Source organism: Fusarium redolens (genome assembly GCF_020744475.1).
Source record: "Fusarium redolens strain MPI-CAGE-AT-0023 chromosome Unknown BKA55scaffold_19, whole genome shotgun sequence".
Lineage (NCBI taxonomy): Eukaryota > Fungi > Ascomycota > Sordariomycetes > Hypocreales > Nectriaceae > Fusarium > Fusarium redolens.
The window spans coordinates 223,664-248,701 of record NW_025763682.1 but is presented as its reverse complement, the minus strand read 5'-3'; the positions used below and the strand labels follow the sequence as shown (position 1 = coordinate 248,701).

Below are 25,038 nucleotides of genomic sequence, written 5' to 3'. Positions count from 1 at the left end.
GAATGCGTTGAATATATTTCTAGCAGAGCTTCGTAATTTAGATTCGAACAGCGACCGATGTAGGCAGGCCAATAGGTAATGTCCTCATCAGGATGAAAATAACCCAGTGATGGGAAAACTTGACGGTAATATAAGTTTTATCACAAGTCATCCCTTTTTCTCATGACTAATAGACCGGAGTTGCTCATATACAGTGTTGAATGTCTAGGACCTTGAGTAATTGCAAAGCTAAGGTTCGAACGATAGCCGCTCAAGAGAATCACATGGTCTGACACAGCGCATCCTTCACGCGCCTCAAATCCATTTCTAAAATATCTCAAGAACTGTGCATTAGATGTGTTGTTTGCAGTTGTTGATGCGGCCGAAAAACTTGATGCATGCGCCCCACCTGATCTTAGGAATCATCTCCAGAAACAACAAATCAGGGACGTAGAATAATATTGATAACCCTGTGTTTCCATATGGAAACGGGTAGCTACTTGGCCATGTCGCTACTTTACCAGGATACATAATATAGAGATACCGACATACCATCCTCAAAGTCGTTTGGAACGTAGATCAAGAGTTCTCAACGTGTATTGATGACATCTCGCCCTTCTCAGCCTTTGCGCTACTCTGCATAATGAGTTGCTCTGCCAGGATCGTATGCTTGATTTCCTCTTTTGCAAATAGTACGTCGATCTCTTCGAGACTCTTACCAGTAGTCTAATGTATGTTAATGAAAACAGCTTTTTGAGAACGTTGATGAGCACTTACTTCAGGACACATGAAGTATACGAAGATGATTGCCGCGAAGCAAGATAGGGCCATCCAGATCCAGATCTTCCAACCGACGTTCTGGAGCGCGATACCACCAGCAAAGACGGTGATGAAGGAGAATAGCCACTCTCCAAAGGCTCCTGCGGCAGCACCAGCATGTCGAAGCTTGAGAGGTGCGATCTACAACAGATTAGCAGTGAACAGAACAAGACACTTCTGGAAAAGGTGACCTACCTCTGGGCCATAAAGCCAGCAGATACCAATCCACCCGTAACCGAACACCATGTTATAGACAAAGATGGCAGCAACTGCAGTCCATTGAGTTGCGAGTGTCCGGTTGGGCAGTCCGATCATGGTGACAAATATCACCATGCAGCCTGTCAAAACAACAGCAGACCACAAGAGGATGCTTCGTCGACCAAATCTCTCAACAGTCCATATAAGTGGAACAGTTCCAAGGGCGAAAGCGGTATTCATGATAGCAGCTAATAGCTGGGCCATGAAAGGCGACAGGCCGACCTGTGCAAAAATAACGGTGCTGTAGTAGACAGAGAGGTTGATTCCTGAAATATCAACCGTCAGCAAACTTGTCAAGCCGAAATACGAAGTGAGAAAGTGACATACCCATCATCTGCTGAATAGCCAGAATGAGAAAAGAAACGCGGATACGACGCCCGACTCGAAGATCGCTACGGTCCCAAACGAGATCCAGGAGATTAAATCCTCGTTCGTTCTGGGACTCGAAAGCAATATTAGTAAGGATAGAGCTCTTCATATCTTGAACCCTCTCATCATGAATCTCGGCATCGAAGATCTGGCACAGAGTGTTGTCTCCTTCTGCTTCAAGCCCTCTGGCATAATACCATCGAGGAGTGTCGGGGAGGAAGAGCATGATGGTGCCGGCGCAGAGGGCGAAAACAACTTGAAAAGCAATGGGTATCCGCTAGAGAAGGTCAGATATAACTGAAGATGAGAATTTGTGATGGAGACTTACCCAAGATATCTGATTGTCCATGCGTGTGAAGCCAAAGTCGACCCAATATGCTATAGCAGCCCCTGCGACCAAGAAGACACATGTGACTGCAACATCAGGTCCTCGCTCTTCGTGTTTCGTACTCATTTCAGCCTGATAGGTAGGGATGGAGCAGGAGATGAACTAGACAGAAAAGTCAATAAAGTGCTCAAAGATGGGGGGTATACAAGACACGATATACGTACGCCAATACCAATACCCTGCCAAGTAGTTAGTACATCGAAGTGCTCAAGAATATCGAAGATTGCTCACGCAAAGAATACGGCCAACAATCATGTGAGGAACAGACCAAGCGGATGCTTGAAGACTGCCTCCAACAACAACAAAACCATTTCCCAGAAGGATGCACTTGCGTCGACCAAGCGGCATGCCAATAACAGTGACTGCGAGCGAGCAGACTGTAGCGGCAAGAGTGTATGCTGAGGCTATCATCGGAATGACATAAGTTCCGGTTGGATGCTGCGATTGGCATGACTGGTTAGCAACTTGTTCTGCGGCTGATGAGAATTGCCCACCCCCATAGCATGCAAAAAAGGTTCGGTTTCCTGGACTCCGCCGAGGACTCCTGCATCGTAGCCATAGAGCAGGAAAGACTGCAACTTGAGTTAGAAAACGTGCGATCAAGATGAAGAACGAGACTCGTACGATAGAGCAACTGGTGGAGAGGAGACGTTTGATCGTCTTTCCTCGGACCTTGGACTTGAAACTGGAAAACATGTTTAGGGATGGCCAAGAGTCTTTGACAAAGATGTAGAAGCGGATGACTTGATGGGGAGATGCTGTGAATGACGCTGCCCTGGACTGTTCTGGAAGAGTTGTAGGGCGAGACGTGAAGTACTTATCGTGCTGTTGCGCCGATGAAATCTCTCCTATTTCCTTGATGGTTATCTGAAAAAGCTGAAAGCTTCCCTAAATACTGCCCGCAAAGAAGACCCTCCTCTCCGCAAACCTGATCCCTCCCCGCATCTACCCCAGATCCAGACTCTCGGTGACCTCTGGGCTGATCTAACTAAACTAGATCAAGCCTCGCGCTATTGTTGTTTGCCGCAAACGAGGGCGTGTCATTTTCCACGGAATCTATTTCCGTTGAGTAGGCCGGATCACATGACAGACTGTCCATGAGTCAGGGCCCTTGGTGGCAAGATAACGTTTGCTTAGCAAAAATCATGAACACCCACGTTATGTCATGTCCTCAGCCAATGCTGAGCAGGACGATACGTCACAGAATGACCAATTAAATTAGTAAGCCAACTCCAATACCGTTCGGACATCATGTTGGAAGCTGGCTATATAATCCTCACCGAGAAGAGTGTAATAGATTAGTCCAGCAACACCAATCATCAATCAAGACAATCCACTCACCATGACAATCAATTCGTTAACCACACGCAATGAGAAAGCCGAGACCAGGAGCTTGGATGACCTGTCTGAGTCTCAACTGTTTAAACCTGTCAAAATCGGCAACATCACTCTTCAACATCGCATCGCCATGTGTCCTTTGACTCGTTACCGAGCCTCGGATGATCATGTGCCCCAACCTTCATTCCAGGACTACTACAGCCAAAGAGCATCCGTTCATGGAACTTTGTTGATATCGGAGGGAACATTTATCTCGGCCCAAGATGGTGGTTACGCCAATGCACCTGGTATCTACAACGACGACCAGATTACCGCGTGGCGTTCAGTTACAGACGCCGTTCATGCCAAGGGTGGATACATTTTTTGTCAACTCTGGGCCTTGGGTCGTACGGCTGATCCTGAGGTTGCGGAGAGGGAGGGAATTGTCTTTCGTAGCTCCAGCGATATCCCTCCTGACTCATTCCACCCCAAGCCTAAGCCTCTTTCCACTGGGGAGATTCATGAGACGGCTCAGAGATATGCTCAAGCTGCCAAAAATGCTATCGATGCCGGTTTCGATGGCGTCGAGCTCCATGGAGCCAATGGATACCTTATCGATCAGTTCATCCAGGATAAGTGCAATCAACGCACAGATTCATATGGTGGTAGTATTGAGAACCGATCTCGGTTTGCGGTTGAGGTAACCCAGGCCGTCTGTAATGCCATTGGCTCTGAACGCACGGGTATTCGCTTCAGTCCCTGGAGCACCTTCAATGATATGCGAATGAAGGATCCAATCTCACAGTTTGCAGATGTCATTAAGAAGCTGAAGCCGTTGAATCTCGCCTATCTACATCTGATTGAGTCGAGAATCGCTGGCAATCTGGATGTTGAGGCCTCTGACACCGATAAGCTAGACTTTGCGATCAAGATCTGGGATCGACCTCTTTTGATTGCTGGAGGGTTTACGCCCGAGAGGGCGCAGAAGCTCGTGGATCACGACTGGCCGACAAAAGACATCGTGGTTCCTTTCGGCAGATACTTTCTTTCAAATCCAGATCTGCCTTTCCGAATCTGGAGAGGCTTGGGACTGAACAAGTACAATCGTGCTACCTTTTATACGCCTCATACAACGGAAGGGTATACGGACTATCCGTTTAGTCAAGAGTTTTTGGATCACATCAAGGGTGGCGATGCTTTGGGACAAGTTGTATAGAGAAGAAGGGCAGATATGGAATTCAAGATGTTGATGAGTCATGTTTAAACATTGCAATACATTCGTCATGCAACTATTCTGACCTTTCTGTTATGTTCGTACGACCGACATGCCCTTCGCTAAAGTCTTAATAGGAACGATAGGTTGACTCAGCCGTAGACCTAGATGCTTCTGTTTTCCCTCTTGCAAGTTAAATGAAGGCGATTTGATTAGTCCGGCGTTTACCACCAAACTGGGAGATAGCAGTTCTAAGCCTGAGCTTTGAAACAGAGGAATGTATCCAGCCTCCAGTTGTTGAACTGGAAGTATTGGCATTCCGGTTGTGCTGCCGGGTTTACCAATAATCAGCATTGCTAGTCCAGGAGCGCACTGTAAAACTCTTGCCATTCCTTCAAAACATGATTCGTCAGCTTGGAATTGAAACAGTGGTATTGGGCAACTCACCATGGCCATTAAAACCAGCGTAGGTTCAGCCCGTCAATAGGCCCAGAAAGGGGCACAGCATTTGTAGTTTCCCTGACTATTCCAATCCAGACATGAAAAATCTGTTCATCAGATGGAGCAGATATTTTTGAGGCCGACCCATACGTCAGCATGAAGAATCCAGCGATGCTGCTTCTCATCACGCCAGAGTTGTGTGTTGAATCATCAATGGTGTATCTGTCCTCGAGGGAATATGGAGTCCAGTCTGAATCCTTTCTCGATTCTCCGCCCCGAAAGACCATGGTTCCATCCTTGAGCGGGTGGACAGAATAGTAATGTCTATGGTCATATCTCAAAGACATTGTAATTTTCAGAGTACTTTTACCAGATAGTGAAGCTGGCGGTACATAGGAATGTCCTTGTGCTCTTCGTGGCGTGACAATGCCAGCCAACTCTGGAATCAAGGATGAGGCATAAGCATTGGATCAGTGAATGACAGTTTGTGCAAAGATACTTTCTCGTGGAGTATAGACATCCCACCGCATAACATCTAGGGCCAAGCCGGCTGAGTCAGAGAGCTTGTTTCACTCGTGTACATTGGCAAAGCTATTAGTGCTGCACCGATATTTTTCTTTAACATCCTTTATTGCCTCTGAATCCATTGATTGATTTCCGGTAGATAGGACAAAGAGAAGGGTCCGCAAATCAGCGACCGTGATGTCGAAACCAGACGATAAGGCAGAAGACAAAAGCACAAAGACAAATCGCTGTATTAGGCCCCCATGTAACCCTTTTAGAGCTCATCGGAGTGCATCAAAGTCATCAAGAGAATTTAAATTCATTGTATCTGCGTAAGAGGACTTATGACTTAACAGCATTTCGATTATCTAGATGCTGGCTTCTCCCCATTGATTTTAATCTAAACTGACATATGAGATGTCTCTATCTGCAGATTAATCTATTACGTGACCACTTAGAGTGTATGAATAACGAATGCCTCGTGTAGAATGCCGCCGCCATAACTTATGATTCTCGTAGATATTGCGGTTCAAAATTACGGTTTTGGTTCTCACGCAAGGTAGTGTCGTTAAATGTTTGCTCGTTACAATGGCTCGCTCCCCAGCTCAGTAAACAGACTGCTCGTTGATAGACTAATCGCCGAGTGTGTTATGACCGCGAGTCCCGGCAGGATATGCGAGGTCAAGTGAGTTATGATACTATCCACACACTACAAGCCTATGGCCACATTGACCAGTCCATAACTGACTATACTTCAAATATCCAAATAGAAACTTATAATAAGAAACATAAAGACTAAATAAAATCTAGGCAAAGTTTAATGTCTCTTAGACAAGATATCGCCTGAGGTCCTATCAGTTTAAGCGCTGTTAATAGAGACACCTACCTAATGCATCTAGCTGCCAGTACCATTTGAGTGCGACCATTATCATGAACCGCCTCTACATCTAACTCTGCCAGACGTCGGAAAGCTTGGTTCCGAAAGGACTGGGGCCGCAAACTAGGCCATATTAGCTCTGTTTTGGTGGTGGAAATGATTGGATCTGTCCTCGGAATTGAATCCCGCGGGCAGATTCAGATCATCCAAGTTTACAAGAACCTCAGGGAGCATCTAAGCCACGCTGCCCCTCTTTGAACGCCTCCAACTACAAAAATCTCAATTTCTTATCTTATTTAGATCGTATCTTGATCCAGCATTGTGGAGCTTGGAGATAAGCATACGGCAACTTATTATTGACCTTCACTTTCAGGTCAATAGTTCTCCTATAGTCACTAGCAACCACGTTCTTCCGTCAATACCCAAGTGGTTGAATATGGCTACTATCAAAGTTGCAATCGTCACTGGTGGTGCATCAGGCATGGGCCTGGCCACTGCCAAGTCTCTATCCAAATCAGGTTGGAAAGTCCATATCCTGGATCTCAACAATTCTGCCGGCGCAACAGCTGTTCAAGAAATCCCAGAGTTGATCTTCACTCAAACTGATGTGAACAAGTACGAGTCCTTGTCCTCTGCTTTTGACAAGATCTTCAAGTCCGAGGACAGACTAGATTTCGTCTTCGCAAATGCTGGCATTCTTCAGTTAGAGAACTTTTATGAGAAAGCAACCTCTCTCCCTCCCCCGGAACCGCGCCAGATGAGCATCGATATCAACTTGAAAGCTGTCATCGCGACATCTTACCTTGCCCGGCAATATTTCCTAGCTCCGAGCAATCCCTGTCAGGATCCTATCCTGGTGATAACAGCCAGTATTGCAAGTTTTGTATGTATTTTTACAACCAAAATTAAGACAGAAGACAACTAACAGGACAAAGTACGCCCAAGAGTTCAATCCGTTGTACACTGCTTCGAAATTCGGCGTACTTGGATTCATGCGCTCAGTCGCTTATCCGTTCTTGAACGACGGCATTCGGATACATGCCATCTGCCCAGGGACGATTCGCACAAACTTGATCAAAAAGCAAATGATGGATTCGTTTCCTGACGAACATCTGACGCCCGTGGAAGCTGTAGTTTCTACTGTTGAAACTCTCATCAAGGGTGGAAACATAAAAGACTCGAACGGAAAGGAGGTGACCAAGAATGAGAATTTTGGTCTGGCTGTGGAGATCTTTGGTCAGAGTATCTTTTTCAGGGATCAAGTAGAGTATAGTAATAATGGGTTGAGAGAGCTATGCGAAGCTGCGAGCTTGAAGAACCAGAAGGCTAATTTATATAGCAAGATTTAGATATATAATACTTGAGGTGAAGATCCGGCACCAGAACTCATTACCTTGACATAGCACTTTTCTTCTGGTGACGTGCAAATAATCGCAGTTTATAAAGTCATAACATCGCGGCGCCTCTATGTATGTATGTATGTATGGTATGTATATTTTTCGTCCGGGGGGCCTTCGGTCCCGAAAAGGTCCCCTACTGTACCAAGGACTGCTTGTAATTTACTAAATTACCCACTTTTCGTCCGTATGCTGGCCCCTTGTCGTTATTACTTTTATAAAATTACATCCTTTTTACCTATATATACAGGTTAATCTATCGCAACATACCATAACATGCCTCGACAGCAATGTTAATTTAAAAAGAATAAAACTTCATTCTTTATGCTCTCTAGACCATAGAACTATCTCTTCAGGTGGCATAAAGCTCCGGCGGGGTCACGACAGGGGTATAGGACCTATTAAAATAAGCACTACTTAAAGTACATTCTCACAACCTAAATTTACATATAATAGAAGTACTAGCAGTTAGCCATATTATAAATAGCTATATTATATACTTTATAGCTATATATAGTTTATACCTTTTATTTATTTCTTAATATTAGCTATAAATAACTTTCTTTTTCCTTTTTTTTTATTTTAAAGGGTTAGGCCTAACCTTACTAAAAGCCTTTATAAGCTAGGTAGCTTAAATATATGCCCTAATAGATATAATTAATATCTCTTTATAAGTAAATTTATTATACTTTTATATCCTTAATATTTTCTTTTATTTTATTTAGCCTTTTTTTCTTATATAACTTTTAATTATATATTTGTTAAAAATAGTATTATAAATATACTTTTTTTAAGCTTTAAGTATACTATAAGGCTTTTAATAAGGCTATTATAATTTCTTTTATAAAATAAAGCTATTTATAAGTATAACTTTAAAAAGAAAAGATTAAAGTAATACTTATTAAGGATTATATTAAAATTAATATTAAAATATTATATAAGATTATATCTAATTAGTATAGTTAAAATAATTTATTTTATTATTATATAAAGTAGTAATAATAAGAATAAGGATTATCTTGAAGCTATTACTATTAAAGACCTATTATAAGTATTATAATTATGCCTTTATGCCTCTTTTAATAGGCTTTTTCCTCTTTTTTAATATATACTTATAAGGGGCTTTATTAAGAATAATTAAAAGAAAGAGTATAATATTATTATCTTTTTAAGTAATTTAAATAACTTAAGGAAAAAGGAAAAAGATAAATTAATAAAGAAAATATAACTAAAGTTATTTATACTTATTTATCTTATATTAAGATTAAATATACTTTATTATATTATAAAGCTATATTATTAAGAGCTTTTTTAGTCTTTTTTATATACTTTATTTTAGTAATAATATTATAATTAGGGCATATTATACCTATAGTATTATAGTTAAGTTATTAAAAAAAGTAAAAAAGCTATAGTAATAAGAAGAGGTTATTTATAAAGATATAATATATTTATATTAATTGCCTTTTTAATTAGTAAATTATAATACTTTATATATTATTAAGAGGAATTTTAATTTATAGCTTTTCCTTTTTATTATATAATATTAATATAAATAGCTTAATTATAATAGCCTTATATAATAATGCCTTTATATATTAAAGTTATTATAAAAAAAAGCCTTATAAAATAATAATATAGACTTTAAAGCCTATAAGTATAGGTTTATTTTTAATAATTATTATCTCTTTTAATTTACTTATAAAAGAGATTATATACTTATTTATAATAAGGTTAATCTCTAGAAAATAAAGCTTAATAAATACCCTTTATATATAATTAAATTACTTTTAACTACTTAAAAGGTCTTTAAAAGGTTGCTTTTATTTCTTATATTAAGCTTAATATAATTAAAAGTATAAAAATACTTTTTAATTAGCTTAAACTTTTATAATAATATAAACTTAATAATTAAGTAAAAAAGGCATTAATTTCCTAAGTTAAGGGACTTTTAATAATCTTTAACTAATATTTCCTTATAAATTCCTAGGTAAATAATAACCTTAAGCTATATATAAGCTGTTATAGTAAAGATGCCTTTTTATATAAAAATTTAAAACTATTTAAAGAGAGAGGTAATTTAGTTATTAATAATAGCAATTTTAAGTAAGTAAATAACCTAATTATTAGTATATTTAATCTATAATTATATAAAGAAAATAGGCATAAAAAGCTAGAATAATTTAAGTACTTCTTTAAGTAAAAGGTTAATCTTAAAATTATAATATTCTAGGTTAAAAGGAGGCGGCTACTCGCGGCTGAGTTTAGTGGGCAACAGCGCTGAACTACCCTACTGCCCGGCAACCGCCATACCTATATACTTTGCAAATACCAACCAAGACATACAACATGGAATTATTACATCATTCGAAAAACAGAAAGGCAAATCTGCTTCATACTTGCCAGATACGGCTCAAATTTCTCCTCTATGTTATCCATAGTGCTTTCAATTGACCGAGGATTCACGAGAAGTTTTAGTAACTGACTTTGCAGTCAGCATGCGCACGGGCCACTAATCTAGTTGACTGTATTAGTGGCCCGAGCTTTTCCTGCTTGTGTACAGACCGGGCGTCATTTACACCATGGCGGGCGACTTCTGATCAAGGCGAAATTTAAAGGAATATTATAATATCTTAACAGATTAAAGAGAGTATCTGCTCCCAGTAAGCCGCATATTAATGCTCTGGCTCAGAATATTGATGATAGTATTATATAATCAAGCGAAACGCTAGGAAAGAAAACCCTAGACTGGAACCTGTGATGCAAATCTTCCAACCTTGAGCCCAAAGGGTTGCACGTCAGTACCACCACCATCCATGAATTATTCCGATTGGCTCATAGAAAGACATTCTTGATCTGGCTTGGGTCATGTTCCTGCGTCTTTAGAGACCATTCATCCTGACAAAGACAAAGAAGCTATCTGGGGAGCGCAACCCTTGCTTCTGCCCGAATCCTTCCTGATGGCCTGTTCCTCTTCGCCTTCCCAAGCCTACCTTTAAAACCGTTTTCAAAGATCCGAGATACAAGCTGGCTGTAGCCTAAATAGGAATGATTTATACCCTATCGATCGGCAATTCAGGATCAGCTGCAGCTACACCTCACCACTTCTGTCTCAAAACCATCTTCAATTTGCTTTCTAGCACTAATAAGTAAGTCCCACATGCTGTCTTTCTCGACCAATGGTCCGTATGCTTGTCACCGAGGCTATATCATGATGGCTAAGGTTTCGGGGGAGGACTAGCTTCTGTGAAAAGATCCATATCAATACCGAAATGGGCCGGTGTTGTCCGTACCCATACAGCGATACATGATTGCAACTTACAACGACCACGAGACACGGTAAAGCTAAGATCCGAGGTATAATAAATTTTCTAAGTCTTGTATTAGCTGGAAGATGATTGGAATCTAAACAGCTCGATGATGACCATGTCGAAATCAAAACCGGCGCACCATGAGGACACCGCTAGGCACGCCAAACAGTTGGTGAACTCACGAACCCCGGTCATAAAATCCATGGCTGCGACAGAACTTCTCTATTGAGTGAGAAGTCCCCTCCAGCAACTTCAAGTACTTCATTCCCCCCAACCCACTCAATCGACCAGCCTTTACTATCTCGATACATTTCCAGAGGCGTACGGTCTTTCATTTCAGGAAGGTACATCTTCTATATTCCCAAGTGTTCCGTCTCACGACAACTACAACACCAGATGATAGTATTACAACTCTTCACCATCTACCACTACGACAACGTCACAACCTGACGTAACAGGCAGCTTGATCTGGAACGTCATTATATCTGGATACAATCTCCCCATCTATCGACTGTAAAAGCGCAAACTGCAACAGATCACACAAGAAAGTAGTATCAGGATCCACATCTCGTTTGCATTATGTCGTCCCTGGTACAGCTTAAGTGGATGAAGTTCCCTCATCCTGGGAAACAAGTCATCGGGTACGCAGCCCTGTGCTCGGTTGCCCTTTTGCTTTAGGGATGCTGATACTCATCTAGGTACGCTTCCACGCCGAGGTCCCCAGCGGTATTCTCAACAGTCCCGATTGCCCTTCTCTTTCTTATGAGCGCACTTTGGCCGATGATGGTCCACACCAGGATCCCTGTCCAACCATACGAAACTCTTACCGATCGTATCAATTCGCACTTCTCTGAAACGGTCGAAATTAGGGACCATAGCTGTGACAGCACGATTTATCTTGTAGCCATGAATTAATGGTTCCTACCCATTATTCCACAGTTGTGGCTTTTCGCTGAGGGAGTATATTCTTTGTCTCGTCTGTGACATCATCAACATCGCTTGCCAGCCTTTGTTTAAGGCTAACACGCCCAGGAATCCCAGAGCCCCTACCGCGCCCCAACTGAAGTTCAACAACAAGGGCTACATTATTATATCTTGCATCTGGTCAGACGGCGCCCGTTGGTATTAATATTACCGGATCATTTTAAAACTGGTTAGAGGACAATTATTGACATGGTCATATGGAGGTATGAAGGATATTGACTTTGGTCTGGCCATCTGATTTGTTCTAAATATTGTTGCTTATATATATTGATTCATTGTAGTAGAGTTTTTCTTTTTCTTTTTCCTTTTCGCCTATATATTTCGCCTTTTCTTTTGGATTAAGTCGGAAATAGCAAAGATTAACTCCCGAAGAACCATTATTATAAGAATCACCAAAAGAAATGCCATAACAACTAATATAAAATGCAGGGTGAAGTTGGAAAAGCCACGATAGGCATTCCTGACTGCTATAGGCTGACTATCATCAACCGCTAAATTTACTTGCATTGCAGCCAAAACAACGGAAAATATAGCAAAGATAAACAAGATAGGAGCATAAAACCTTGCCATGTAAGCGCTGTACTGCCAATCCACCTTGGAATAATTGAAACCCAAGAGAAAAACCTTATACCAAAAGTTTAACCGTGTAAGCCGCAGCTCTCCAAAATGGAAGCGTGGAGAGACGTCCTTGTTATTGATACCCTCGAGTAGCCGGGTAAGTTGGGCAAACTTTGTATAAGAGATTTCTCTTGGAACAAGTCGAACTTTTTCATCGGTTGCAATTGCGAAATCGGATTCATGTTGAACAAGGAAGGAATATGACCTAAGTAGGCCATTTGCCGCTTGGAGGATGTCTTGCTGTGAAGACCGGGCGATTGGGGATTTGTCTGACAAAAGATAGTAATCCCAGAAGGGTCTAGATAGAAGATAGAGTGGTAATGGTTTGATGAATATCCGATTATGTGCCCAAACTAGATGCAGGCTTGGCTTTTCGGTAATGATAATGTTCCGTCCCCGCACAATCTGCTCTGTGAGAGATGAAATGTGCGTGCCATCTTGTTTAGCAACCAGCCAAAGATATGGCTCGAATTCATTCAGTTCGGGAGTCAATAGTTCCTTGGTAAGATAAGCTCCCATATTTGGATCGTTTAGATTGATCCGAGGACAACCAGGCAAGAACTCAGGTCGGAGTTTCCCATGTTCGTCTTCCGATGGTGTGATGATTCCTGCCGAGTCGATGTTCATTTCATCGCAGAGTTGGTCATTCAGTTTGAAAGGGCATTCGGCCATCTTGAGATTGAGCTTGTCCGAAGGGAGAAAAAAAGAATTTTAAAAATGTGTAAGAAGGGAAAGAACAGAAAATATAAGTAGTCAAAATATCTGTTACCCAAGTACTGCGGGACAAACGCTGTTTGTATCTATCTTAGAAAAGGTCATCGATAACATAAGATAAAGAGCAAGCGCTTGCGCATTAAGACTGCAAGGGTTGCGTGATTTACCTGATAGGCAGTCAGTTTCCTGATGTGTCTTCTTCCGATTGGATAGCTTCTGAGTAGTGCCCCCCTGTACGCCTGGCTGAATCACAAGTTATGACGGTGATGTACTAAGCACAATAGGACCTTTCGGGGAGAGCTCCCCGCTTAAATGCATGACTGTGGCTTGTGTTTCGGCGCCTCCTAAGTCATGCATGTAACAAGGAATCCTTGCAGCCTAATCCTGGCTCCCCCAAGCCTAACAGGGCAGCCATATTGGGGTTGTGAATTCAAAGTAGAATCCTCATCAGCGGGCCAGCTACAGGGATTCGATAGTGGACAAGATATCACCTAAATTTATTATACCTCTGATTAACAGGCTAAAACAATAATTAGTTCACGTCTTGTTCTTGGCTGGCCACAATCCTGGCGTATTCGTATTGACAGCCTTAGCTGGAATGATAGGTTAAGAAGTCGCAGAAAACTTGCTGACATGCATGTGGCGTTCTGTAGGCCTCGGGCGATACTAAGCCACTGCTGACGTTTGATCAGCAAACTGACTTTTGCTTGACGTTGACTCTAGGTTCAGTTTTTGGGCAACTTTCATCATTCAACCTGTTCATCATAATCATCAAAGCATGAGCTGGAGAAAGCCAGAAGAAGAACTCTCTTGGTCCCACCTCGTTATCGTTATCGCCATAGCGATCGGGGCATGGCTTTTGTATCGGCAGTATGATGCTGCTGCTAAGAGGATGCAACGTCGTCAAGTCATTCCTTTTGGAGAACTGCGAATTGTTAAGGAGGGCGAAGACCCAAAATTCCAGTAAATTTCAAGCCAGTTCATAGAGTCAATGGTGTCACTGACGGTCCAGAATTATCGCAGTTCAAGCTCTGGGATCGCATTCTGTCAGTACATGGAAAAGCAAGGAGGCCGCCAACAAAGAAGAAACAGATTTACTCCTAAACCTACTCCCAGCCCACCTCAAGGATGCGAGAAGCCTTCAGTGGGTTTATAACTCAGACTGGGAATACGATGGATCTGTTGCGTCTCTACCAGAGTTCGGTAGAGACTTATTGCGTCAGCTGAACGCGCATTTCGAGGTAGGATATCTAATACCCTGCTGAAGACACATCGCTAAGCTTTCCAGCGTTATGAAGGGCAAGATGATTTACTCCCAGTCGTATTTTTAGGGTACAGCTTCGGGGGTCTTGTTATTAAAGAGGTATTTCACATCCTGGCCAGGCTAATGCTCAACTAACTAGACTCTAGGCGTTCTTTGCTACGGAAAGTAACGATGATTACCTTTGGAAGATAACTCGGGGTATTATATTCCTTGGAAAACCGCACCTAGGCTCCTCAATGCCGCAACTTGCAACTCTACGGGCGTTCTGCAACAGATCCCTATGTTCCAACGTAGAACTCATCAAAGCTCTAAACTCGCGCCGCAGGCATCTGAAGGAATTGTTGAACAACTTTAACGATCGGCTAAGAAAAGGCGGGTTAAGAGTCATGCCTATCGTATCCATTTCTGACACAAAGCCTATGTATCAGTTCGTACTACCTATAGGACTGGTCAGTACCTGCTCTCTTTCCTAGTTCTCTTTTTCTAACATATTTGCCAGGTCATTGATTCGTTCTCCTCAGAAATACATGCTGTTGAGAGGTTGCAATCGGCATGCAGTCATACAGAATTAAACATATTCACCGGTGTCGACGATCAGCGGCCTCAACAGCTGGTCCATTACATCAAAAGCGTCACGCCACCATATATCCCGGAAACCACCGACAAAATAATATGGGACTCTTGCTATGCAGATGGTGAGCTAAAGGTCGATCGCCTGTCTGGGTAAAAGCTTGACTTGAACGTATGCTATATTAACCTTGGTCTTGTCCACATGCCATTCAAGAACGACAAAGACAAGTCATCTCTTGCGTCTAGATCCCCGAACCATACCCTTATGAGCCGTTTGCGACTCGAAGAGCCTGAGGATACGAGAAAAATAGAGTTGGCGAAACTCTTTGATCCAGTTAAAATCGACAAGATTGAAAAGCATGTCAGAAGGGTTCTTATTTATGGGCGTGCAGGAATTGGAAAAACTACTCTGTGTAAGAAGATTGTTCATGAATTTAAACAAGGCAGACTTTGGAAAACGAATTTCGACAGACTTCTTTGGATTCCCCTTCGCGAACTCAGCGGCCTCAAAGGTCAACAAGCGACCCTGGAAACGGTCCTGAAAGCGAGATTCTTCAAGCATGGTGATCACCACCAAGAGCTTGCTAAAAGGATAGGCGACCAATTGAAGTTGGAAAAGTTCAAAAGGACTCTCTTCCTTCTAGACAGCCTGGACGAGGTCGCTTCGAACTTGGATGATTCTAATTCAATCTCCTTATTACAATACCTAATCAACAGCCCCAACGTCATCATCACATCGCGCCCTCACTTTGGACTGCCAACATATATGAGCCCTTTCGACATCGAGGTGGAGGTTGTGGGGCTCGCTCTCGATCAAGTGGATGATTATATTGAGAAGTCGACATATGATTCGCCAGAGGAGATTCGGAAGTTCCTCCGAATGAATAAACTCGTTCGTGATCTACCACGAATCCCGATTCAGCTTGAAGCACCGTGCCATACCTGGAACTTGAAAGGCAGCAAATGGGATGAAACAGGGCCACCTAGAAGCATGACGGACTTGTATCAAGCAATGGAAATCAAGCTTGCGCAAAAGGACTTGGAGAGTGGCAATCCACAAGACCAGAACAACGCCAGTGGGAGGAGCAGGGGTGATGTCAAGAAAGAAAGCACAAAGTTTACCAATTTCCTGAAAGCTCTCGCTTTCGCAGGTATGTGTCTTGGTGAAGTTAATTTCGACAATGGCTTCCGCGACATGATACGCCCACATTTCGGCGACCAATACTGTGTGGATGACGCATTAACCCTCCAAGGCCTATCCTTCCTACGCTCGTCGAGCTCCTCGCCAAAAGAACGTGTTCGAGATTATGCAAGTTTTTACTTCCTGCATTTGACATATCAAGAGTATTTCGCTGCCCAGTATTTTGTGCAACAGTGGTTGGAGAAGAAGCCCTTGATAGTATTGTCATCAGATCGTCCCAGGTCCAGGAAAGAGGCTTCAGTCGAGGAGTTTCTCCATGAGAACAAGTACTTACCAGCATTTGATGTCTTTTGGAGATTTGTCTGTGGTCTGCTTCCTCAAATCTCTCAGACAGAATTCTTCACCCTTGTTAGCCAGCGACCTGATATCTTGGGCCTCGCACATCAGAGGTTGATCATGCATTGCCTAGTCGAAGCGAAACCAACTTTTGAGGTACAATATCATTTACAGCACCAACTGGGAAACTGGGCATATTTCCAACTTTGTCAAGAGGGCTCGGATAGTAAGCTGGCTGAGGAAGCTGAGTTTCCCGAATCCGCTATTCACCGAATTCTGACGGACACTACTTTCAGTGATGCCTGTATGATCCTCGACGTTTTATCAAACCGAGATGCTCTTTCGAGTTCGGTATTGGCAAAAGTCCTCCACCGTGCTGTGATAGATAGGAAAAGCATGCCTGATTGGAGTCTTGGCATATCAATACTGGCAAAATCTAGCCTGCCCGAAAGTCTCATAAGCACGATCTTGAAAAGCGCAGCTCATGCGGATACCAGGATCGCACATGCTGCTATAGAACTCCTGGCGAGACAGCAACTCCTATCTCGACTTTCGCCCGAGATTTTGCAGCGATATGCACAGAACACTAGTTTTTCTTCCGATATGAGTATCTTACGTAATTCATCTTCTCTCGAAGTATTTCTTCCATACCTACCATCTTGGCGTCAATCAGAAGATCGAAACCTTCGATGGGCTCTTATCAGACATCCGTGCAAGTCAAACCTGCTCGAGGCCAAAGCTCGTGAGGATTTGTTGAAACCTCGTCGGGATGATGACATGCTAGTTCGGGGTGAAATACGGCGTTACTTGCAATCGCAAAAGTTCCTCCCGGATGAGATGCTGAAAATCGCTGTTGAGCTCCTAGCGTATGATGCAGTATCCGAACCAGACTCAAGCTCGTCTGATGACAGGCAAGCCAGGGTGGAGCGTGACATAATTCGTCTCCTTCACTGTCATCAAGCGACTCTCAGGCCAATCTATACTGAGCTGCTTCGATCCTCGCCCAAAGCCAGTATATTATACTTATCTGCAATTTACGCGACAGGACGCGTCGCGTTTCACTCTGAGCCCCTGTCTTGATCAGCCCCTCCATTTCTATTTGTGTAACAGTATAAAATCAACTCTACATCCTGGCAATAATCAACCCTACCAGGTTTAAAGTAGGCCGATAAAATCAACTTTACTAGAGTTGATTTAGTCCTTAGTTACTAGGGTGGTGGTTAATGTGTTATCTCAGCAGCCGCGCCTCGAGCAGCAGCTTGACGATGGCCTTGTGCCTGTTCTTGGCGGCCTGCCAAAGCGGCGTCTGACTATATTCCTTATCTTTCGAGTTGACCTCGGCCCCCTGTTGGAGAAGTAGCTTGACAACGGCACTATGTCTAAAATGCGACGCTACCTATAAGTCCCATAAACTTGGAAACCAGCATGAATTTAGTCTCCTAATAAATTCTAAACCATACCGAGTAGCTCCTTAAATCCGGATTATAAATTCTTAGAGCGAAAGGTATACTAGAGGCGTTATTAATAATATTAGCCTTGCAGAAGTAAGTGCCCTAATTTTAGGCTAAGTAATCTAAAAAGGTATAGCTATTAATAAAGTAGCTAGCTTCCTTATTTATATTTATTAATAGATTAATATTAGAATTAAAAAAGTTTAATTAAAGCCTAGATAAATTAGTAAGAATTATATATACCTCTTAAATAGTAATAGAATAATGCTAGTATAGCTCTAATAAAATAGTTATAGGTAATACAAAATCTATAAGGAGAACCTTATAAGCTATTTAATAAATAAAATAAATATTGCTTTAATAAACTAAGATAAATAATTTATATTAAGATCTAAGGCATATCTTAAAGTCTTTATTATTTTCTAAGTTAAGGTTATAAATAGATTATTATATATAGTTTATATTTATAATAATATTTATTTCTAAGAGGGTTAGTAGTTAGCTTGCTATTAAGATAATACTTAAGGCTTTCTAAACTAATATATATAATAAGCATATACACCAAACAAGTATGTGCACCAAAAATCCCTTAGTCATTATAATGTTAATGTAATTAATTAATACTTAACTAATAACTATACCTTAACCTTATTCAAAATATTAAATTCTTCTTATACTTTAAGCACTTTAAAGTAACCTAAAGTTAAGTCTCTAGGACATTACTAGATTATATTAAGTTAACTATTAGGAGTTATATTACTAATAAAATAAGATTTAATTATAATAAGTATTATTATATATAAAATAATTATTATAGGTATAAAAAGGTATAAAAAGCTAAAATTAATATAGCTTAAAAACTAAAACTAAATTAATATTATTTAAGTAATAAATATTAAAGGCTAAGTAATCTTATTAAATATTATAAGTATAAGATAGTATTACCTTATTAACTAATATTAAGAAAGTAGCCTTTTAGGTAATTAAGTAATTATAATAATTTAAACTAACTAAACTAATAATAAGATAGGTTTTAAGTAATTAAAGTACTTTAATATATTTATAATAAAGTAATTTAATAATTATTATTATTTTCTAATTTTTAATAATTATAAAAGTTATTACTTAATTAACTTTAAAAGATATTATAAAAAGAATAAGATTATTATACTTTATATACTGCTTTATTTATTTTCTTTACTTTAGCCTCTTAATTTTTAATACTTTTTTATACTTAAATAAGTCTTAAGTATTATTTTATTATATTTATTATTACTACTTTATCTTATAACTTAATCTAACTTATTACTAACTAGCCTTTATAGTTTTTTTCCTAAATACTAAAACCTTTATTTCTTAATTTAACTTCTTCCCCCTCTTTTCTCCCTTACTTCCCCTCCTTTACCCTACAATTACCTTTATTTCTTATAATAGAATATTTATACTCTTAATTTAACTAACCAGACCTTGCTTTTTAACTCTTTAAACTATGCCAAGTATATAGCATTACTGCCGGCTAATGTAATACTATTAATAAAGGCCTGCTATTATAATAATATACTTATATCCTTTTTTAACTAATTAGCTAGGCCTTTTAATGCCTTTTTTTAGTATTTAATAAATTTAATAAGGTAACTATTTTATATAATACCTTTAATTAGTATTTAATAACTAAAAATAGTAAAATTAACTTATTATATTAATTATAATTTATTAATATAAAGTAGGTATTTACTTATAATTTTATAATAATAAAGGTTAAAATATAAGCTTTAAATCCTTATAATATAAATATTATTAATATTAATTAATTAAGTAAATATATATATATTAATTACCTTAACTAGATAATTATAGCTAAGTTAATTATTATTAATAATAATTATATAGCAGTATATCTTAAATAATAAGAGTTATAGTTTTAGGCTTATTTTCTTATAAAGCTTTATAATTATTATAGTAATAATAATTACATTAAGAGGTTAATAATAGAAAGAGAATTTAATTTATTATTAATAAGGGAAATATCTTCTTTATACTTATAAATTAAGGCTACTTATTTAGTTAGATCTTAAGGTTTAAGGCAGTAGCTATATAATCTGTTAACTTAATATTAAGGTTATTATGTTTTTTTTTTTAGTATAGTATATAATGCCTTATATTATGTTTATATTAAAAAAGGAAAATACTATTATTATATTACTTTATATATAGCTATGGCATTACTTCTCTCTTAATATACTTAAATAGGTATATAGCTAAGAAATTAAGTTTTAATTTAATACTTTCTAAATTAATTTTTTAAAATTAAGTTCTTTTTAGCTTTTTATATTATATTTTAAGCTAATATAATAAAGAAAATATTAAAATAACTTTTAAAAATATTAGGCTTATATTACTTAATTTAAAATATATAATCTTAAAACTTAATATATAACTATAGCCTTTAATACTAGTTAAGGAGGAGACTAGCCTTTCTACCCTATAAGTCTTAAAGGTACTAAAGATTATACTTAAGGTAATATTATAATTAGAATATCTTATAAAATAAATTAAAAGGCATTATAATAGCTCCTTATAATTAGTTCTAGAAGTATTAAAGTCTCTTTTTAAGGGGATAAAGGCAATTATATATAAGGTTAGTTTATTAAAGGTTAAGATCTAAAATCTTAAATAGGTAAATAAGATACTAAGCTAGTAGTAAAAGGTAAAAAAACCTAATTATAAAGAGAAGAAGTAATTATAATAAAGAAAAGAAGGCAGGTAATTAGTTAGTTAGATACTAATATATAGGTAGTAGCTAAATTGGTAAAAAGTTAGAGTTAGGAAGGGTTAATATAAGGAAAGAAAAGGCATTAAAAAGTATATAGTAAGATAGGATATAATATAAGAACATATTAAATAGTTATTTTAATATCTAATAATAAGTCTAGTAATTAATTCTAATTTATTATATAATTTATAGTATTTTTATAATAATTTCTATTTTAAATATTAAGATTTATTAATATATATACTTATTTAATATATATACTTATTTAATATATATAATTATTATATATATTATAGGTAAAAATATTAATATACTGCTTAAAGTGTGTTTTTAAATAAATTATTTAAAGATACTTCTAGTTAAGAGCTAACGCTTATTAGGTGCCTTACCTTAAAGGAAATATTAAAGAAGTTAAAATTAGTAATAAATTCTTTAAGATATTACTTCCCTTACTTAAAAGTCTTCTAATAGTTTTTAATTATACTTTCTATATAGATTCTTTTATAAATTAGGGCCTTAAGCTAGATATATATTTCTATAATATATATAAGCTTTTATCTTTATATCTATAATTGGTGTTTTAATTTATAATTCTATTTATTAATAATAACCCTTTTTAATAAGTTAATTAGTATATTAAACTTAACTATTAACTAAGAAAAGAGGTATAAAGTATTAAAAGAGATATAATAGCTTTCAAGGCAGTTATTTAGCCTTAAAATTATACCATTTATATTAAATCATTAGATATTAAACCTTTAGTCTTATATAAGAGGAAAGTTAAGTTACTAGGTATTATTATACTTATACCTCTAGCTATTATTATCTTTCTAATAGATCTTTAGTTATTATATAAATCAAGATCTTATTAATAACTTTAGAATAATATATATAATATTTTTAATAGGAATAACTAATTATGCATTATTAGGTCCCCTATATATACCTATTATATAATAGGGGTAATATAGGGCAAAATACCTTCTAGACCCTTAACACAATTAAGGGGATAGTCAGAGCGTAAGCAATACTGTCTTAGCTGCTGCTCGTAGCTTATCTTTTAGATAATTCTAGTTATATACTAGAAGTTTAAGTCCCCCCTCTGTTATCAAACTGATCTCTGGGTTACTACTAGCTAGATAAAGTAGTATACTACATTACTATACTGCATTCGTGTCTGGGTATCATTGCGGTGCTACCTTGAGGCGTAAAAGCCAGTTCATTCCGCCCAGTTTCATGTTCCCTTGAAGATCGAAGTTAGATCGAAGTTTAATCGAACAGCCCTTTGCCACCACCGTCATCCTTACGCCTTTCGCCATCTGTTCATGGATTCGGTAAGCCAAGGGAATCAACAGGGAGCCTTGAACCATCAACCCCCGCATTAGAATCATCTATCATTTTATTATTGAGTTTCCACTGAGCTGATGCTTTATTTTACTTCAAAACCACAGGAAAATGGGACAGCCTATCCCATAAATCGTGGGCACTCGGAGCTCACCAGAACTACCGCGCGCAGCAGCTCAAACCGCCAATGGGCAGTGCCTGCCCTCCTGCGCCTCATGCATTGACCAGTCCACTTTTACCCGGCCTTATAATAGGCCATAGCTCCCTCCATGTCACTATCTCTCCTTCTTGTATCCCTCTTACCTCAGACACCTCATATCTCAATCCAGTCACAATGAAATTCACTTTCTCCAGACCTCCTCTCCCTTACTTCATGCTAGACCAAACACCATTCTTTGCATAACGACGGCAGCACCTCAACTCCTCTCGTCTGAAAACCCCCGTCGCTTCTTCTGAAAGACTGCAATTAACGGCTTATCGTGTCGGTCCCTGAAGACGCTACTATCCTTTAGGCGCTTGTTGTAGCCAAGAAGCTAATGCACACTGTCCCAAAGCTTGAGCTCCTTGTCGAGAGGATCGTCCACTGCTCTCGAGTCTATGTCGAAATGCATGGTTGACCTGCGACTAGCATCATATTTCGGCCAACCGGGATCTCCTGTCGTGGCAAAGGCCACCCAGGCCCGATGCATGGCGTCAGCGAGGTCTTGCGGGGGGGTTGGGCCGAGAAGGGGCTCCGTTCCAAGGCCGAGCGTGTCGAAAACGAAGGCGATCTCCAAAGCATGCGACGCGCCGAGGCGGCCCCCCATCTGCGGCGAGCGCCATGCGAATTCATACATGTAGGTCGAGGCTCGAGCCGTCTTCGCATGGGCGTCGGCAAAGCGAATGGCAGGGATCCGCCAGTACCAGTCGGTCTGGATCGCCGAGAACAGCTCACCAGCGCTGGCTCCCGGATGCGACGCACGATAGGCGTCAAGGCCCTCCTGCGGTAAGCCATACGCACCAGCTATCGCCGATAGGGTCTCTTCGGTGATGCGATCGATGGAGCCGTCGGAAACTAAGAACAGGCGCGTTTCCTCGGTGTTGGACCCAACGACCAGGTCAATGTCCGCTGCGACGCCCGCACGGATAGCATCGATTGGATGCTCCGGGAGAATATCCCCGTCGATGATGGGTGCCCACGGGAGATAGCTGAGCGCCACCTCGTCCCAGAAGGCCGGGTCAGGGCGTGCGAGCAGGTCGTCCCGCAGCGTCGCCTGGGCCTGGAGGACCCGATCAGACGGCGTCGCGTTGATGGCCTCCCACTTACCCTCGATGCCTAGGATCTCTGCCAGCTGCTGTCCGATCCGCTTCCCTGTTGCGGTTGAATTGAGTTTCGGGCTGTTCCCGCTTTGCACCATGGCTCGGTGGAACAGCCCCTTAGCCCTGGGGACCGCGAGCAGCGTGGCAACGCTCATGCCGCCAGCCGACTCCCCAAAGATAGTGACCTTGCCGGGGTCGCCGCCGAATACGGTTATGTTCTTCTGCACCCATTCGAGAGCGGCGATTTGGTCGAGGAGGCCAAGGTTGGGGACGCCATCCGCTAGATAGAGAAAGCCTTGGGCACCCACGCGGTAACTGATGGTGACGCACACGACGCCGTCGCGGGCGAACCTGCCGCCATCATAGTAGGCTACCGCGCCAGTGGCGTGGAATTCAAACATGCCACCGGGAATCCAGGCCATTACTGGCCGTCCCGCGGCGCCGAGGCTAGGCGTCCAGACGTTCAGCGTCAGGCAGTCCTTACCAGCGCCGACTAGTTCTGCGAGGCCCTCAGCGATCCCCATCGGATAGGGGACCTGCGGCGACTTGGGCCCGAACTCTAGCGCATCACGCACACCTCCCCAAGATTCCGGCGCTTGTGGAGGACGGAGGTAATTGGGCCCAAATGGCGGTGCCGCAAACGGCACCCCTTTAAACACATGAACACCGTCGGCAGTTCTGCCCCGTACGTCGCCTGACTCCGTTCTGACGATCGGGTCTGAGGTCTGGTTGTCACAGCAATCTTGCGTTGAGGAAGATTGTTTGGACATGACACTGTCTTGATTACGCAAGGAGAGTAAGTTTGGTTGCATTGGCGAGGACGTGCAAGCACAAGGCAATCGGTATCGAGGCCTTTGGGGCAATGGACGGTCTAAATCAGACCTTGGAACGTCTTGTGGCCAGCGTCGTTTTCACGTCTCCTTTGATATAACATGTTGCGGTGCTTGCCGATGGACAAACGAATGGCAACTAGAGAGATGTGTTGATCTGGTGGTGGGTAGTAGTGGTGGTCATGATTATGATGATTGATGATGACGTTGACATCATGTTGCCCTGCTTCCCGCAGCGCCCTTGCTAATTTAGAGTTTTTTTTACTTGTGGTTGCTGTTGCCGTTGACGACCGAAGTGGGAAGAGAAATGCTACACAAGCTCAGCTACCGAAGGAAAACTCGGACATAATTGCTGCTATGATTGCCCGCCATAAGCTGGACCTTCGAAAACCCACTGCTTCCCGTGCCAGATTTGCGGGAGGTCGCCCGCTCGTTCATGGTTGGGCTGAGCGAACCGAGGTATGTGTTAAGAGGAATTCCTCATCGTCGTGGCCAGGAATGTGATTTGCAAGGTCTCCCGCCATTTCTTTGTCGTGGCTTCGCTGTTACTTTATGCCCATCGACTGTGGCCAGTCACAGTGCCTCGATGACCTAATTGCTTATGCCGGTTACAGTTTCTCTCGTCAGTTCCTGACCTAAAAATTATGACCCCATCCTTTTTTTTCTTTCTCTTTTTTTTTAGTGGATGTGTCGTATGTGGAAGTCGATGGTGAGGCCTCGCAATCATATGATGCCTCGTAGACTGCGAGTGCATTGGACCGGCTAATCCAAGCACTAATAATTAGGCTCGTGATGGGCATAGCAGAAATCAAGTACACGTGATTCTCCGGAGTCTGAGAAA

At 40.6% G+C, this 25,038-nt stretch overlaps 7 protein-coding genes across 7 annotated transcripts; 4 read left to right on the top strand and 3 right to left on the bottom strand.

Annotated features, from left to right (window-relative positions):
* Positions 1 to 383: 383 nt before the first annotated feature.
* On the bottom strand, positions 384 to 2,802 carry BKA55DRAFT_580791 (general substrate transporter). The gene is made up of 9 exons (XM_046193980.1): positions 2,438 to 2,802; positions 2,308 to 2,385; positions 2,045 to 2,251; positions 1,978 to 1,992; positions 1,754 to 1,915; positions 1,384 to 1,702; positions 994 to 1,322; positions 757 to 939; positions 384 to 705 (listed from the first exon to the last, which is right to left on the bottom strand). Exons 1-9 carry the CDS (start codon positions 2,507 to 2,509, stop codon positions 559 to 561), a joined length of 1,512 nt encoding a protein of 503 aa, XP_046043851.1. The 5' UTR covers positions 2,510 to 2,802; the 3' UTR covers positions 384 to 558.
* Positions 2,803 to 2,957: 155 nt separating this feature from the next.
* BKA55DRAFT_580789 (uncharacterized protein) lies at positions 2,958 to 4,373 on the top strand. Its single transcript, XM_046193979.1, has one exon. It carries the CDS (start codon positions 3,156 to 3,158, stop codon positions 4,344 to 4,346), a length of 1,191 nt encoding a protein of 396 aa, XP_046043850.1. The 5' UTR covers positions 2,958 to 3,155; the 3' UTR covers positions 4,347 to 4,373.
* A 2,228-nt stretch (positions 4,374 to 6,601) lies between these two features.
* Positions 6,602 to 7,514, top strand: BKA55DRAFT_710511 (uncharacterized protein; the record flags this gene model as incomplete). The annotated part of the gene is made up of 2 exons (XM_046200782.1): positions 6,602 to 7,048; positions 7,101 to 7,514. The coding sequence occupies 2 exons, from the start codon at positions 6,602 to 6,604 to the stop codon at positions 7,512 to 7,514; spliced, it is 861 nt and encodes a 286-aa protein (XP_046043849.1).
* Positions 7,515 to 12,070: 4,556 nt separating this feature from the next.
* On the bottom strand, positions 12,071 to 13,306 carry BKA55DRAFT_580788 (uncharacterized protein). Its single transcript, XM_046193978.1, has one exon. It carries the CDS (start codon positions 13,145 to 13,147, stop codon positions 12,170 to 12,172), a length of 978 nt encoding a protein of 325 aa, XP_046043848.1. The 5' UTR covers positions 13,148 to 13,306; the 3' UTR covers positions 12,071 to 12,169.
* Positions 13,307 to 13,967: 661 nt separating this feature from the next.
* Positions 13,968 to 15,180, top strand: BKA55DRAFT_695609 (uncharacterized protein; the record flags this gene model as incomplete). The annotated part of the gene is made up of 5 exons (XM_046200177.1): positions 13,968 to 14,152; positions 14,202 to 14,430; positions 14,478 to 14,552; positions 14,600 to 14,902; positions 14,953 to 15,180. The coding sequence occupies 5 exons, from the start codon at positions 13,968 to 13,970 to the stop codon at positions 15,178 to 15,180; spliced, it is 1,020 nt and encodes a 339-aa protein (XP_046043847.1).
* Positions 14,900 to 17,824, top strand: BKA55DRAFT_146478 (NACHT domain-containing protein). Its single transcript, XM_046184921.1, has 2 exons — positions 14,900 to 14,902; positions 14,953 to 17,824. The coding sequence occupies exon 2, from the start codon at positions 15,226 to 15,228 to the stop codon at positions 17,578 to 17,580; it is 2,355 nt and encodes a 784-aa protein (XP_046043846.1). The 5' UTR covers positions 14,900 to 14,902; positions 14,953 to 15,225; the 3' UTR covers positions 17,581 to 17,824.
* Positions 17,825 to 22,601: 4,777 nt separating this feature from the next.
* BKA55DRAFT_523894 (Alpha/Beta hydrolase protein) lies at positions 22,602 to 24,137 on the bottom strand (the record flags this gene model as incomplete). Its single annotated transcript, XM_046188673.1, has 1 exon — positions 22,602 to 24,137. One exon carries the CDS (start codon positions 24,135 to 24,137, stop codon positions 22,602 to 22,604), a length of 1,536 nt encoding a protein of 511 aa, XP_046043845.1.
* Positions 24,138 to 25,038: the final 901 nt, after the last annotated feature.